We start from the raw sequence: 14,889 nt of genomic DNA, 5'->3' as shown, positions 1-14,889 counted from the left end.
ATACTGTATCAGTTGATGTCCTCTAAAGCAAATCTGGCCCATTCCCTATATACATCCTCTAGTGCATCCTAAATGTTCATTTCTTCATTAAGATAGCTCCTTGCAAATTCTCATTTACTTTTACCCAGGGGTTGAAAATAGAAAGAAGAGTCAATGTTACCACTGGTCCTGGAGGGCCTTGGTCACCTGGAGTTCCAATAAATCCAGGAAAGCCAGCATTACCCTAAAAATAGCCAAACCAAAGGAATAAGCTTCTCCTCTTGAATACAACTTGATTAAAACCATCAGACCCATTTTAAGATACCAAGCTGTCATTATTTCTTTTTTAACGTTTATTTATTTTTGAGACAGAGAGAGACAGAGCATGAACGGGGGAGGGGCAGAGAGAGAGGGAGACACAGAATCGGAAGCACGCTCCAGGCTCTGAGCCATCAGCCCAGAGCCTGACGCGGGGCTCGAACTCACGGACCGCGAGATCGTGACCTGGCTGAAGTCGGACGCTTAACCGACTGCGCCACCCAGGCGCCCCAAGTCATTATTTCTAAGGTCCCATGAATTTGCTATGGACCAGTTAGTTTATGAACTGTATCAATGGAGTGAGACACCAAGACTAGAAAAGGAGGGGGCTCATTATGGGAGCCATCTAAATTGCCCCCTACATACCTAATCCAAGCCAACATGCGAACATACATACAGACACACAATTGAGTCCAAATTGACTCAATACTCAGTTGAGATTCCAGGTCGTATAATTAAAAGAATGCAGGAAATACACATTGAGGGCCTGGCAACAAGAGAAAGGAAAACTTCTTTCACCACCTTCTGGTCTTTGGAGTCTGAAAAAAGGTATGAGCTGACCTTAGCTCGCTGCTCGTCTTACAGGTATTTGAACCGACATAGCATTACCTGCATGTAATTGATGCTTTATCTTTTTTTATTTGAAACCAGAGAGATAAGTTTAGCTGAGCAGGGCAATATTAGCCAGCAGCAAACGAAGTTAGACATAGATCAAATTTTTCTTTATGTCCTTGCCAATGTATGAAAATACCAATTATTGAGTGCTTAGATAATAAATATTCTCTTTCCTCTCTTCTGCACTGAACATTACTCGTGTCCTTTTCCCAAAAGCCTTGCTCTCTAATGTCTATCAGCTAAACACTACCAGGGTTTTAGATATCCACAAGATTACTCTTTCTGAATAGAGCCACCAGTGATAGCAGCCTTTCAATACTGAGTCTTTACATCCTGAAGGAATGGATTTTTAATGGTAGACTCTACAAAGCACAGTGAAAACATGGCTCAAAGTCCACCAAGATGGCAGCCATATTCTTGAGATTCTAGTCCTAAATTAACAAAGAAAAATTTAAGGCTTGGAAGAATCTTGAAGAAACATCAGTGTTTACTCTGCAGCTAAAACAATGCCCTTCTGAATGATATCTAGACTTCACACAGATATTGATATTGTGTAACTGAAACTCCAACTTAAATTTTCTGTTATTATGGTTTGATGAGCCGCATTTGCATGTATAAGATAAGTGAGAGTGGTATTAAGTGGGACAGTGGGGTAGCCCAAGGGAGGTGTGGAATATGCACTGACTTAGGGGGACAATGGCCTTCCTGCTAAGAAGTCCATTAAGTCAATAGAAATCTGCTCCTGTGAGCGGTGTCATGTGGGCCTCTACAGATCTTGGGAAATTCCTTTGGTTCTTACCCTCCTCCCTCTGACTCCCTTTGCCCCCTTCTCTCCTCGGTGGCCCGGGTCACCATCTTCTCCCTTAATAGAATCAAAAGCAGAGCGTTGAGTGTACAGAAAAATAAGTACAAACAAATGACACATGCTGCATACCAGATGCCAGATCCCAAAAGATAGCTTCTTACTTGTGCACCAGGAGAGCCAGGAAATCCAGGTTCACCCTAGTGTCAGAAAAGAGATAAGGTCTTGTTTACTGTCATGTGATTCTTTCTTTCACATTCCTCCGAGAAAAAGAATAAATTATAATTTTGAGAAAACAGACTAAAAACAGGGGCCAGGAAAAACAACTAGAGCAACAGTTGTTATCTTGAACTACTCCCAAGTGGCCATATTTTATTTTTATAATTCATAGTGAAACAACTTGCAAATGACTTTTACAAATTCTTCCACTTCCTTGATATATTATGTAATGGAACTTCCTTCTTAAACAATTTTATCCGTTGGTCTAAATATCCAGAGGTCTGACCCAATGGAAACCAAAGGAAAGGGGACCAAACTGACTGGTGGGAAGCAGGTGCCCATTGTCAGATCAAAGGCACACTACAAAGCAACTGTTCATTCAACAAATATTTATTTAGCACCTATGTGCCAACCACTTTTCTAAGCACTGGGAATTCAGCACTGAACAGAACAAAGACCCTGCTATCATGGAACTTAACTGATAGTAAGGAAGAAAAGTATGTCAGGGAAAGAGAAATGCTATTCCAGAAAGGAGATTAAAGAATAAAGAATGATATGGATGGGGTTAGGAAGAGGGTCATTATTTTATATGAGGTGGTCGGACAAAGCTTTTTGGTAAAGGTGGCATTTGGGCCAAGACCAGCATAAATCAAGAAAGCCAGCCAAACAGGTATCTGGGAAAAGAGCATTCCAAGCAGAGGGAAGAGTGTATGAAGAATCCTGAGGCAAGAATATGAACCTGTGCTGTGTTTGAGGAACACTGAAGCAGAATAGGGGGAGGGGAGGAGGCGGAGACAATGTCAGAGAGTTCACAGAGGGGCCAGATTATATAGAATCCTGTAGGCCATGTTAACAGTGGGGTTAATTCTGAATGACATCAGGAGGCACAGCTGGACTTTGAGTGATCTAACTATGCATTTAAAAGATGGCTCTGGGGGTACCTGACTGGCTCAGTCAGTATAGCATGTGACTCTTGATCTTGGGGTTGCAAGTTCAAGTCCCATGTTGGGTGTAGAGTTTGCTTGAAAATAAAATATTTAAAATATAAAATAAAATAAATAAAATAAAATAAAATAAAATAAATAAAATAAAATAAAATAAAATAAAAAATAAAATAAGGCTCTGGCTGCTACATGGATGACTAACTACATGAGGCAAGAGTAGAAGCAGGGAGAACATTTAGGTGGCCACTGCAGTAATCCAGGTGGAAATCATGCTGGCTTGGCCCAGAGGATGGCAGTGGTGGTGGTGAGAGGTGATGAGAGGCTGCACGTATTTGGAGGGTGGACTCACCATTATTTGTTGACGGATTAAATATAGGGGGTGAGAGACAGACATTTGTTAAAGATGGGGAAATGTCTGCCCTGAGCAACTGGCAGGAGGGAGGCTCCACTCCCTGAGATGGGGAAGGCTGGAGGAGAGACAGGTTGTCAGGGCAATTGTTGTGGCTGACCAGATGTTTGATGAAATTAAAGGATCAGTGTTAATTCTTTGGTTGATAATGTATTGTTGTTATTTTATTTTATTAGTTTTTTGAGTAGGCTGCACACCTAATGTGGGGCACAACACGGAGCTTGAACTCATGGCCCTGAGATCAAGACCTGAGCTGAGATCAAGGGTCAGACGCTTGACAGACTGAGCCACCCAGATGCCCCTGTGGTTATGTTTTTAAAGAATTTTTTAGAGATGCAACTTGAAATATTTACTCATGGAATATATGATATCTGGGATTTGCTTCAAAATAATTGGGAGAAAGATATATGTGTGATGGAATACATAAAAAACAACATTAAATTGGTCAAGGATTTTTATTCTTTGAGCTAGGTGATGGGTACATGGGGATAGGTGTCATTATATTAGTCTCTTCACTTGTACACATGTTTGAATTTTTCCAGAATCAAAGGTTAACAAACAAAAGAAGAAGAAGAAGGAAGGAGGAGGAGGAGGCTGTTTGGGGACATGCCAATTTTAAGGTGGAAACATATTTAGAGTTTAAGAGTATGGTCCAAGCTGGAGAAATACGCTGGAGATCACAGGGTAGATGATACTTGATGCTATGTAACTGGATAAGGTCACCTGAGAAGTGAGTAAAGAGGGAAGTAAGAGAAGTAGAAAGATAGATCCCTGAGTTTTCTAATATTTAGAGTTCAAGAACATTCCAAAGAAACTGAGAAAGAGCAGTCAGCAAAAAACAAGTGAGTGGGCTGGTCTGGACGATGAGAGAGGAAAGGTTCCAAGAATAAGCTCCTGATCCCCTTTGTCAAATTCTGCTGAGACGTGGAGTATGATGTGGGCAGAGAAGTGACCAATGGATTCAGCACCGTGGGTTTCACCTTGACTAAAGGTGTTCAGTCATTGCGCGGGCAGAGCCGAGGGGTGAAGGCTCAATTGTCACCAGTTAGAGAGAACCAGAGGAAAGAAAGTGGAGTTTCTCAACCTCGGCACTACTAACATTTTCGACCTGACCATTCTTCTTCGTTGCGAGGGGCTGTCCTGTGTTTTGTAGGATGAAAAATAGTATCTCTGGTCTCTACTCACTAGGTGCCATTTGCATCCCCTCCCCTGGTGTGACAACCAGAACATCTCCTAGAGGGTAAAATCACCCCTGGGTGAGAACCACAGATCTAGACCTACTCTTTCAAAGAATTTTTCCAGAGAGGAAAGGGACAATGGTACTGTGTAGTTAAATGAGTGTTTTTTTATTGTCTGTTTGCTTGTGGGAGGGGTGATATTCCCACTTCTTTGTATACTGACAGGAATGATCTGTGGAGAGGGAAAAACATTACAGAAGGGAATTGCAGAAGGGAAAGGACCCAGGAAGGAAGCAAAAGGGGAACAGAGTGCAGCCCATGAGAGAAGAGATCAGTCTTAGACAAGGGCATGGACTCTTATCCACAGCAGGAGGAGGGAAGGCAGGGTACAGAGGCTGGCCTACGTAGTGGCAGATGTATGTAGAGGTTCTCTGCTCACTGCTCCTATTTAATTAATGAAACAAGAAACACAATCACCTGCTGAAAACGTGGGAGAGAAAGCAGGTCTTGGAAGTCTGAGGAGAGGGGAGCAGGGATGAATCAATTGATTCAGAGAGGAAAATGAACAGAGAAGGGAATGGTAGCCAGCTGGCCAAGCAGCAATAGGGCTATTTAAAGTGCGGTCATGAAGCCTTGCCAGGAAAAACCCATGCAATGTGGACTGAATCCACAGTGTCAGCCATACCACAATAAGCATAGGCTGCTTTGGATGTAGTACCAGGGCTGGTATGTGGCTTAAAACGTGAACATTTGAGGGGGGGCGTGGGTGGCTCAGCCAGTTAATCACCTGACTCTTAATCTCGGCTCGGGTCATAATCTCACGGCTTGTGACATCGAGCCCCATATCCAGCCCTGCGCTGACAGCGTGGAGCCGGCTTGGGATTCTCTCTCTCTCCCTCTGTGCCCTCCCTGCTGGTGTGCACTCTCTCTGTCTGTCAAAATAAATAAAATAAACTTTGAAAAACTGGGCATTTGAATTCTACCCAGAATTCCCCTGCTATGCAAACTCTCCCCTAGAGAAGAAAGACTTAATTTGCCAGGATGGAGCTCCGATGGGCTAGCTTCTACACTCAGCTCTGTCTCTAAGCAGCTGTGTGACCATCGGCAAATCACTCCATTTCTCCACGTCTCAATTTTCGTATCTATAAATCAAAAAGGTTTAACTAGATGATCACCAAGGCACCCATTGGTCGTCATTGCGCAGATATTTACTAAGAGCCTACTATGTTTTGGGCATGTATACACATTAATTATACTAAGGGCAGTATCCTGATCAATAAAATGGCAACAGTGTCATCCAGGGAAACAAGACAATTGCAGGGTTAAGTAGCTGGGCATCACTAAACATCCTAGTGATTTCTTATGTTGTGAAGCAATAAATGGTAACTCGCAGACTGAAGCACTCAGAGTAACTGTGGCTATTGACGTTTGATTTGTTCAACAGTCTTCATGTGATTTCCATTCTTAAAAACCTGTCAGTAACCCATTAACTACATGTTAAAATACCATATCCTTATGAGAGTAGAAATATCCAAATATACTTACTGAGTACCTACTCTGTGCCAGGCTCATTCCAGCAATACGAAATTGAATAAGGTGCAATCAACTGTCAAATTCACAAACTGGGAGGTAGCCAGATATGTAGGGATACACCTCAACATAACCTCAATAGAAAGGGGCTACTATAGAAACATGACCAATGTGCGTGAGGAACACAGAATATAGGACAACCAAATCTTTCCATGGGGGAGTCCAAGAAGGGTTCCACAAGGAAAAGTTGATACGTGAGTTGATCTGAGAAAATGTGTGAAAAAAGTCCAAAGGAGGGAGGTGTGTAAGGACATGCCTAAATAGAGTCAAGAGTGTTTGCAAAGACAGGAAATTAGGGAAGTTCCTGGCTGGGGTGGAAATATCTGGCATAGGTGGAAGATGAGGAAAGGAGTTCAAGTTTTAAATAAGGCAGTAACAAAATCAGCTTTTATTTTTTAAGGAGGGAACTCTGGCAGCTATAACATGTCATAAGCAGCATTTAGAAACCATTTCTGGCATACCACTTGGATAATAAAGACTTATTCTAGTAAAATTAAAAACAAATCACCGTAGTAGTTAGTTCAGAATACCCTGTAAGATAACCCTCACCTTTTTTCCTTTTCTTCCTGGATGTCCATATCCGTCTGGACCAGTAAGACCCTAAGAAAATGACACAAGATGAATGGTAGAGTCATCCAGATCAATACTGGTTGACAATATTATCTGAACCCTTGGATTAATCAGCAGTGCAAGGAAGTGGAGAAGGCAGAGGGGCTTGGTGGAGGCTTATACTGTATCATAGGATAAATCCTCGGCTACCTTTATAGGATAAGGAGAGGATAAGGATTTAAAACTTGAAAAGTATTTTTTTTTCAATTTTAACTTCTTCTTTAGCAAGATTCTGTACCTCACCAAAATGATGCCACAGATGTAGGGAGCCACATCACTGTACAAAATCCCTCTTGAGCTAAATTTCTTTTCTTTGAAGGGTAAAGTAACAAAGGAAGAAGCTCTAGAATTTGGCAAATCTCTATAGATAAATGCAGACTTACGGAGGAAAAGACTGGGATGGAGGCAATAGAGTTTAGTGAATAAATGCATAGGACGTATACCCAGACAGACCTGAATTTTCATTCCACTTCCAACACTGGTTGGAAGCAAGTTATTCTTGGGGTGGGGGGGTGGGCGGTGGAGGTGATGATGGCAATGGTGGTGATCTTGGTCATGATGACGGTGTTCGTGGTGGAGGCAGTGATAGTGGAAGCAGAGGTGATGGTGATGACAACAATTATGAATATGTTAATGACACTACTGGGATCTTAGCATCTGTACATATACACAGTGAGCTTCCTATGACAAGGGGTAAATACAGAACCTTTTAGGTGCACCTTGCTGAATGGACAAAAACTGCACCTAAACCAAGCAGTCAACTGAGGAGAACAATTTTAAGTTTTAAACCACAAAGATCACTCCTATAGCCTAAGGGGGAAAAGCCTGAAACATTAGAAAAATGAAAAAGAATAAGATAAAGAAGATTGCCAAAGATGAATTGTTTGGGGACAAGAAAGATGCAAATGAGGTTCATTTGCTGTTCCTCCGTTTTCTCTCTGCTGAAGGACACACACAGCCTCGGGCACCTACAAATTTCAGAGATCCAAACCGCCTATCTTGGAGATAACCGCTTCTGACATTCCTGAAATGACACCTTCCAGAAAGGCATTGCTCCCCAGCTTCGTCCGTCCCAAGGAGAGACCGGTAGAAACAACCTTTGCGTTATTTTAAACCAGGAAATTTTAATAAAGTGAAACAGCATTAACTTCATCACCCGAACTGAGAGTAGATGCAGAACACTACTTATCCCATATTCCTTTTGACAGTAATCTTGTTCTATTTTCTCCCCCTTGCACATTTAATTTTAAGCTTTTTGGCCTGCTTTTTTCTTCTCCCCTTGCTAACAAATGCAATTTCAATGTTGAGTGCAAAACAATGGCAAGGTGTTCCCACTGTTGATGAAAGAAATCTCAAACATAGGAGCTGCAGGAGAGACAACATTTCTCCCTATCATAAAGCTCATTCCAATAAAATGATGAATTGAAAATAGTCATAAAAAAACTAACTGGCTCTCATGTTCAGAGGGATGGCTAAGGTCTAAATGCAGAGCCCTGTCTCTGGGAGCATTATCTGTTCAAGTAAACCTTTGATGATCCTTGGTCTCCAAAGGTTATTTCTATGTTCTAGGTAATTGAGGCCATGCACTTAAAAGTTTGCAAGTCTGATTGCCTGTCTTATTTGTTTCCCTGGAAAAATTGTTTCATTGAACACATCTGTATTCCAAAAAATCTCAAATGCTTAGAAAACATCTTTGTCAAACAGACGAGGCTCACTGGCATATCCCTCTTCCACAACATGTGAGGAGGCAAAATAAATCCCAAGACATCTTTAGGTTCTTTATTTATGGGAGAAGTTTGAGAACCTTTGACTCTTTAGGGTCACAACAGCTCTGGCATCATATCATATTTGTACCCCAAAATTTATCAGGAATATTCGAACTCTGTGTGAAACAAGAACAAATAACAAACAAGAAATTCAGCCGAGAGTCCAAAACAGAGAAGCCAGACTTACAGGTTGCCCTCTGAGTCCTTGTTGACCCCGTGGGCCTGTGGCTCCTGTGTCACCAAGATCTCCCTTTTGTAACAAAAGGTAAACATGAAGTTAATTTTTTCCTATGAGTTCATGCAGTTTTATGTCATTTTCCTTAGAGAGTTTACAGTCACCCTTATTCAGGTCCCGTTGCCAACACCATACAGTCTAAGGTGAGTATCTTCCTCTGGACTTTGTTACACAGAGATTACTAACAAATATAGGGGAGATTTGGGCACTGAAAATTAGTGAAATGAGGTATATGGCATCCGTGACAGAATTTTATATTTTTCTGGCTTTTTCTAGGTGTGAATGTAAGAATCTATGTTTGTAGAAAACCCATATACTTATCTATTTATTGATATATCTTTGCCTACTGATATAGGTGGCCATCTATCTATCTTTCTATACGTCAGTCTATATGTCTTTCCTTCTCTGTATCCACTGTCCAACTATAAGGTATAGTCAATACCATCACCAATGATATCAAAAACTCACACTGGAAATGATCACATATGGAGAGATTCACATGAGAATACCCAAGTTACAAGAAAAAAAAAAAACAAAAAAACAAGATGTGTTCTCTGACATTTACCTTCATTCCTGTTGGTCCCGCTTTCCCTTTTGAACCAACTGTCCCTGGAGGCCCAGGAATCCCCTACAACAAGACCACAACCAAAATCACCTCAAGGGCCACAAAGTTAACTCCCTGACTCTCTTGTTATTATTGAAATGGTCTGGAACTGGTAATATACTCATAAATCACCTTTAGTGTTTTATACAATTAATTGTATCCTTCAACATACAAAATGTTTCATATACACATTTAATGTCTGGGCTGGTGGTGGGGTGGGGGAGAAGGAGGGAGGTGTTCTGTGTAAGAGGCCACATCTACCAAGCTCTGAGCACTGGAGCGATGATCTGGCTACTAGAGGGAAAAATGCCGTTTGATTAAGAGATCAGGAAGACAAACACCTAGACTTTCGCCTGCTCCAAACAGAAAATACTATCAAATTGAGAATGAAAATAATACAATCGGTACAAGGCTAGACTTTTTCTGATCGAGAGTCAGTACGAACAGAACTAGGGCATAGGCCATCCTGGAGCTGCTATTTTGAATCTCCAGATCGAGACGCTTATCCCTAACTTAAACCATGCTGCTCAGAATTTAAGCTATGTCAAATGCTCCCATCATCAGGAAGCCACTCCTAATCATCTGTCTCAGTGTGGTCTGACGCTTCTATGAACCACTGGGAGACTGGGTCAGGAGTAGAAGGGGCACTAGAAAGAACAAGTTGGAAGCGAATTCTACCGCGTACCATCCCCATGACAAATCATTTTTAATCCCTTTGAGCCTCGGTTTCCTTATCTATAAAATTAGGATAGTAACACTTCTTTTTATGCTTGTGAGGATCATATTGGCCATTTATACCTCTTTACAGCTCTATTTTTCCTTGCACTATAGGTAAGTCATGATCAGTTTGTGTTAAACACCCTTGGGGCTCTAACCCAATCTCACTGATCACCATATTCCCACAATTTACCAGAATAGAAGGCGGTACAGCCAGTGATCAAGTTAGCTATTTCTAGAAACCCCTGATACCTACCAATTCCAGAACAAACAGTGTAGCTTTATGTTATTTATCCAGGAACGCTCAGGTGTATGAATTGGCCACTGTTAATATGCAGCTCTGCTGTAGTTTTTCGTTTTTCAAACATACCTTAGCACCCAGTAAGCCTTTTGGTCCAGAATTTCCTGGTTGTCCTTGCCTTCCTCTTGGTCCCTGGTTCAAAGATGACATTAGAATTCAATCAGTGTTTATGGTCTATTTCCCATGTAACCACAAAGTCGCTTTGGTCACCGACGGGAGCACAAATCAAGGTGCTCTGACCCATCACTATCACATGTATCACACTTTATTCAGCAGCATCAGCACCAAAGCAACCCAGACTCACTCCATCTGAAGCACTGGATATGAGCCTTCAGCATCCATATTTGTGACCACCTCTGCAGTTGAATCTGATGAGCCCTAAAATCTCAGAACATTGCTTTTATATCTTAATACACCCAACTAGTTTTAAATCCTAAAAGGGGAATGAAAGGGGCTGCTGGGATATTGATCTCCTTTGAAAATTCAACCTTCTCTGTACACACACAAGGGCACATTTTGATTTTATCAAGAACCAATAGTACCTTTAAGAAGCCTAATCACACTGGACACATTGCTGGGGAGTTACCCATTTTCTCCCCAATCTATTTTATTGTACTGATTTCAACACTAATTTTTCTCCAGCTTTTCTGAAAAAAAATGCTTTCCTATTAAAAGCATTGATCATGGCCTCTATACTCCTGGGTGAGGTATTGTAGTCATCTATTTAAACACAGCATCATACCCACATCCCAGTGGGAGGTGAAATTAAGGAGAGGTTTTATTGATTATCTTGCTCATGGTTCACAAAACAACATGTTCCCCTTGCGTTCAGCAGTAGAATACAGTGAATATAAAAGAGAAAGCCAGGACACAACAGTGGCAGGGGGTCCAAATTTGAATTAAGCCAGCGATCAAAATGAAGGCAAAAATAAATCTCTAGGTTGTTTTCCCCTATGTTCAGACACTTTTCTATCATAAAATAAACACAATCCCTAATTACACTTTGATTACCCATTTCTTCCTTTAGTACCTTTGTCAAGTCGAAAAACTACAGAAACCTTTCAAAGTTATCACCTGACACTCATAGAGTTTTTAAGGTTATGGAGAATGATTCAATGTGTTAGTAAAATGTGTTGTTTTCAGGTTCTTCCACTTGATACTTGGGAACAATTTGGCTTTTAAAAGAAAGATGTAGAACATGTTCCAGAAGGGTTTACAGAACGCCAGATTTGGGTTATGCTTAGAAGATTCCAAAAGAACTGGACGGGGAAATGTAAATTTCCAGTTATCACTGAATCCTTTACAACACCCTGCTTGAGGGCAAGACTCTTCCTGGCCTTAACGTCCTTCCTGAAGGTCCCATGCCTATTGGCAAAGTGACTTACGTACTACAGATACTCAATAAACACTTTGCTGATTTTTTATGCCAAACTGAATAAAATCTTAATGAATTAAGTACTGTTTGAGTAAGTTCAATACGGTTTCAAAGGCAGTAATTAAGAGCACAGATTTGATAACTAGACTGCTTGAGTTTGAATCCCATCTTTATCATTTACTAACTGTGGGAGCTTGGCCACTTTACCTTACTTCTCTATCCCCCCTCCACTTCTCTCTGTAAAATAGGGATAATAACCCCCCCCCCCCATTAAAGGATTAAATGGGTTAATACAAGTGCTTAAGGCCGTATTTAAGACATCTTAAGAATTCATAAATATTGCTATTAGGGTTCAACCTGCCCAGGAGAGAGAGACACAATTTGCTTGGGAAAGGCCCTGGAAAAGAGGTATCCAAGGCCATTCTGATATATGTTAAATCCCCATCCAAGTATCTAAGTTATAATTTCAAACAAATATCCTTTAGCACTAAAATCAACTTCACTGATACAACCTGTGGGCCTGAGTATCCAAGCTCTCCCGGGTAACCCCGTTCACCGGATTCTCCACGCAAACCCTGTTAAAATGAACAAAACTTAGTGAGTTCACCAGGCACCCTCAGGGTTCCAATTGAAGGCAGGCTTCCCTGCAATATGTCATTTGACAGCCACAAGAGAAAGATAGGAAAGATTTGATTGTCTGTGCTCAGTTCTCTTAGGATATGGAATGTGAGAAGATATGGGGGGAGGGGGCTCCACTTATGTTGCAAAGCCAGATTTTTTTTCAGTCTTTGCATGACTCTTTCCAATGTCTTAGCTTAGTGATAGAAGCAAAAACACCTTGTTTAAACAACTCAAGCTCCCATTTGACATAATAACGGGTTCCTAAAAGCCCATCCATTCCTTTTAAGGGATATGGGCTAAGTATTCGCTGGTGTTAAGGACTCTTATCCCACGTGAAGGAACTCAGAATGTTAAACACAGCAACAAGCGTGACATTCTGGGGGAAGGCACATGAAGCACAAAGAGAAAGGGCAGAAACCTGACTTTAAAACCCTACGGGTTCTTGTGTGGCACCTGGGTGGCTCAGCTGATTAAGCGTCTGACTTTGGCTTAGGTCATGATCTCACAGTTTGTGGGTTTAAGCCCTGTGTCGGGCTCTGTGCTGACAGCTCAGAGCCTGGAACCTGCTTCCGATTCTGTGTCTCCCTCTCTCTCTGCCCCTCCCCTGCTCATGCTCTGTCTCTGTCTCAAAAATAAATAAAACATTAAAAAATTTTTTTTCTAAACCCTATGGGTTCTTGAAACAAAACCAAAAATAAACCCTATAGATTCTTACAGGATTAAGCTGGCTCTCTGGGCAAAGGGTGAGCCCTTAACATGATTCGTCTAATAACTGACTTCATTTCTCCCTCGTATTAAAAGTTTCACTTCTACAGAGAAGATACATTTTCTAAGATTGAAGATAATACCCATTTTGTGAATTATTCTGCCTTCTTTTTCATGTTGCTCATGTGTCAGAAAGGCTACTAATTATTCATAGATTTGCAAAGAGAAAAAACCTTAAACTGAGAATTAATCACTGTGTAGGTCAATTCCTCGTGCTTCTTAAGTTTTTTAAACTGTTCAGGTAAATGGGAAGCACTCCTTTTTTTTAAAGTTTTTTTCTTAAATGTGTATTTATTTATTTTTGATAGAGCATGTGAATGCACATGAACAGGGGAGAAGCAGAGACAGAGGGAGACAGAGAGTTCCAAGCAGGCTCCGCGCGGTCAGCACAGAGCCCAACATGGGGTTTGAACTCACGAACCGTGAGCCAAAACCAAGGGTCTGATGCTTAACTGAGGCACCCAGGCATCCTGGGAAACACTTGTCTTAATCATTATCGTTATCTTATTCTGCCTTTTAACAGTTGACTTCTAGATTTATGAGCATAGCTAAGTTTTAAAAGGACTGTAGCTAGACATTTTGAAATAGGTTGTGAAAATCTTTGCACATCACATTAGTGACATTCAGAGTGCAACATCCTGAAAACAACTTGGTTCTATATAGCCAAGTTCAAACTCTTGTTATACCTCCACGTTTGTACATTTATATTACGGGAATCATTTCAGCAAAGCAAAAGCAAGAACAAAAAAAAAAAAAAACCCTGTAATACAGTTTTTCTTTTCATCACTAACCACAATATCTAACAAAACAGAAATTATCTAAATGCTTAACATAAGAATAGTTTAGCAAATAGTTGTTCTTCTACAGAGTATGCTATAATATATTTAAATGATAATAGGATGATTTGGAAACAGAAAAGCAGACTATAACATAATATATCCATTATAATAACTCTTACTATCTATCTCTTACAGGAAACACACAAACATGAAAATAATTGCAGGAAGCTAGTGAGCTTTAAAAATGATATTCTTTTTTTAATTTTTTTTAACATTTATTTTTTATTGAGAGACAGAGAGAGACAGAGCATGAGCATGGGAGGGGCAGAGAGAGGAGGAGACACAGAATACGAAGCAGGCTCCAGGCTCTGAGCTGTCAGCACAGAACCCGATGCGGGGCTTGAACTCACAAAACCGCGAGATCATGACCTAAGTCAAAGTGAGACGCTTAACCGACTGAGCCACTCAGGCACCCCTAAAAATGATATTCTTAATTAAAGTTTCCCCTTATTGCCAAAATAATCTATGCATTGACTTGTCTGCCATAATACAATATTTTCCATAAACAAAATCTTATTTAAATTTTCAACATATTATACATCTTGTAGATGTCAGCATATCTAATTTGATAGACAGTAATGAGCCATATTTTCCCCAGATCCAAGGGATGCTGTAATCTGGAATTCAGCACCCTTGGAAACTATAATCTTCCAACATTACTTGCTCATCGTTAGCAAGTCACAGCCTCAAAAACATAAATGAATCTACGTGACCAATGTTCCAACACTAGGTTAACTAGCAAACTCCTGACATGTTAGTAGTCCGCTTCAATATGATTTTATCTCTTATTTAAAAAATCAAAACATGAATAGGAAAAAGAGCAGACAACTACAGGGATTCATCAAGATTACAATGTGTTAAATGGAGAGGTCTCCTATTAAAGACAGTAGTTTGCACACATTTTTCTCTGCTCCCAAAATAAGCGGTTACTGTTCCACAATCTTTCCCAATAAGAAAACAGAGCAGAGGCCCAAGCAGCAATCGGTCTGAATCAGAGCAGGAG

At 40.7% G+C, this 14,889-nt stretch overlaps 1 protein-coding gene across 1 annotated transcript in view; it reads right to left on the bottom strand.

Moving 5' to 3' along the window:
• LOC112850031 (collagen alpha-4(VI) chain-like) overlaps window positions 1-14,889 on the bottom strand; it is a 142,419-nt gene that overhangs the window by 44,770 nt on the left and 82,760 nt on the right. The window contains 8 exon segments of the mRNA XM_086675638.1: window positions 161-223; window positions 1,712-1,774; window positions 1,879-1,914; window positions 6,604-6,654; window positions 8,617-8,679; window positions 9,230-9,292; window positions 10,356-10,418; window positions 12,174-12,236. Coding sequence (XP_086531764.1) covers window positions 161-223; window positions 1,712-1,774; window positions 1,879-1,914; window positions 6,604-6,654; window positions 8,617-8,679; window positions 9,230-9,292; window positions 10,356-10,418; window positions 12,174-12,236 — 465 coding nt within the window.

The sequence above is a fragment of the Puma concolor genome, chromosome C2, assembly GCF_028749965.1.
Source record: "Puma concolor isolate L17-30 chromosome C2, mPumCon1.1.hap2, whole genome shotgun sequence".
Lineage (NCBI taxonomy): Eukaryota > Metazoa > Chordata > Mammalia > Carnivora > Felidae > Puma > Puma concolor.
Note: the sequence above shows the minus strand (reverse complement) of the source record. Positions and strands in the feature narration are given on the sequence as shown.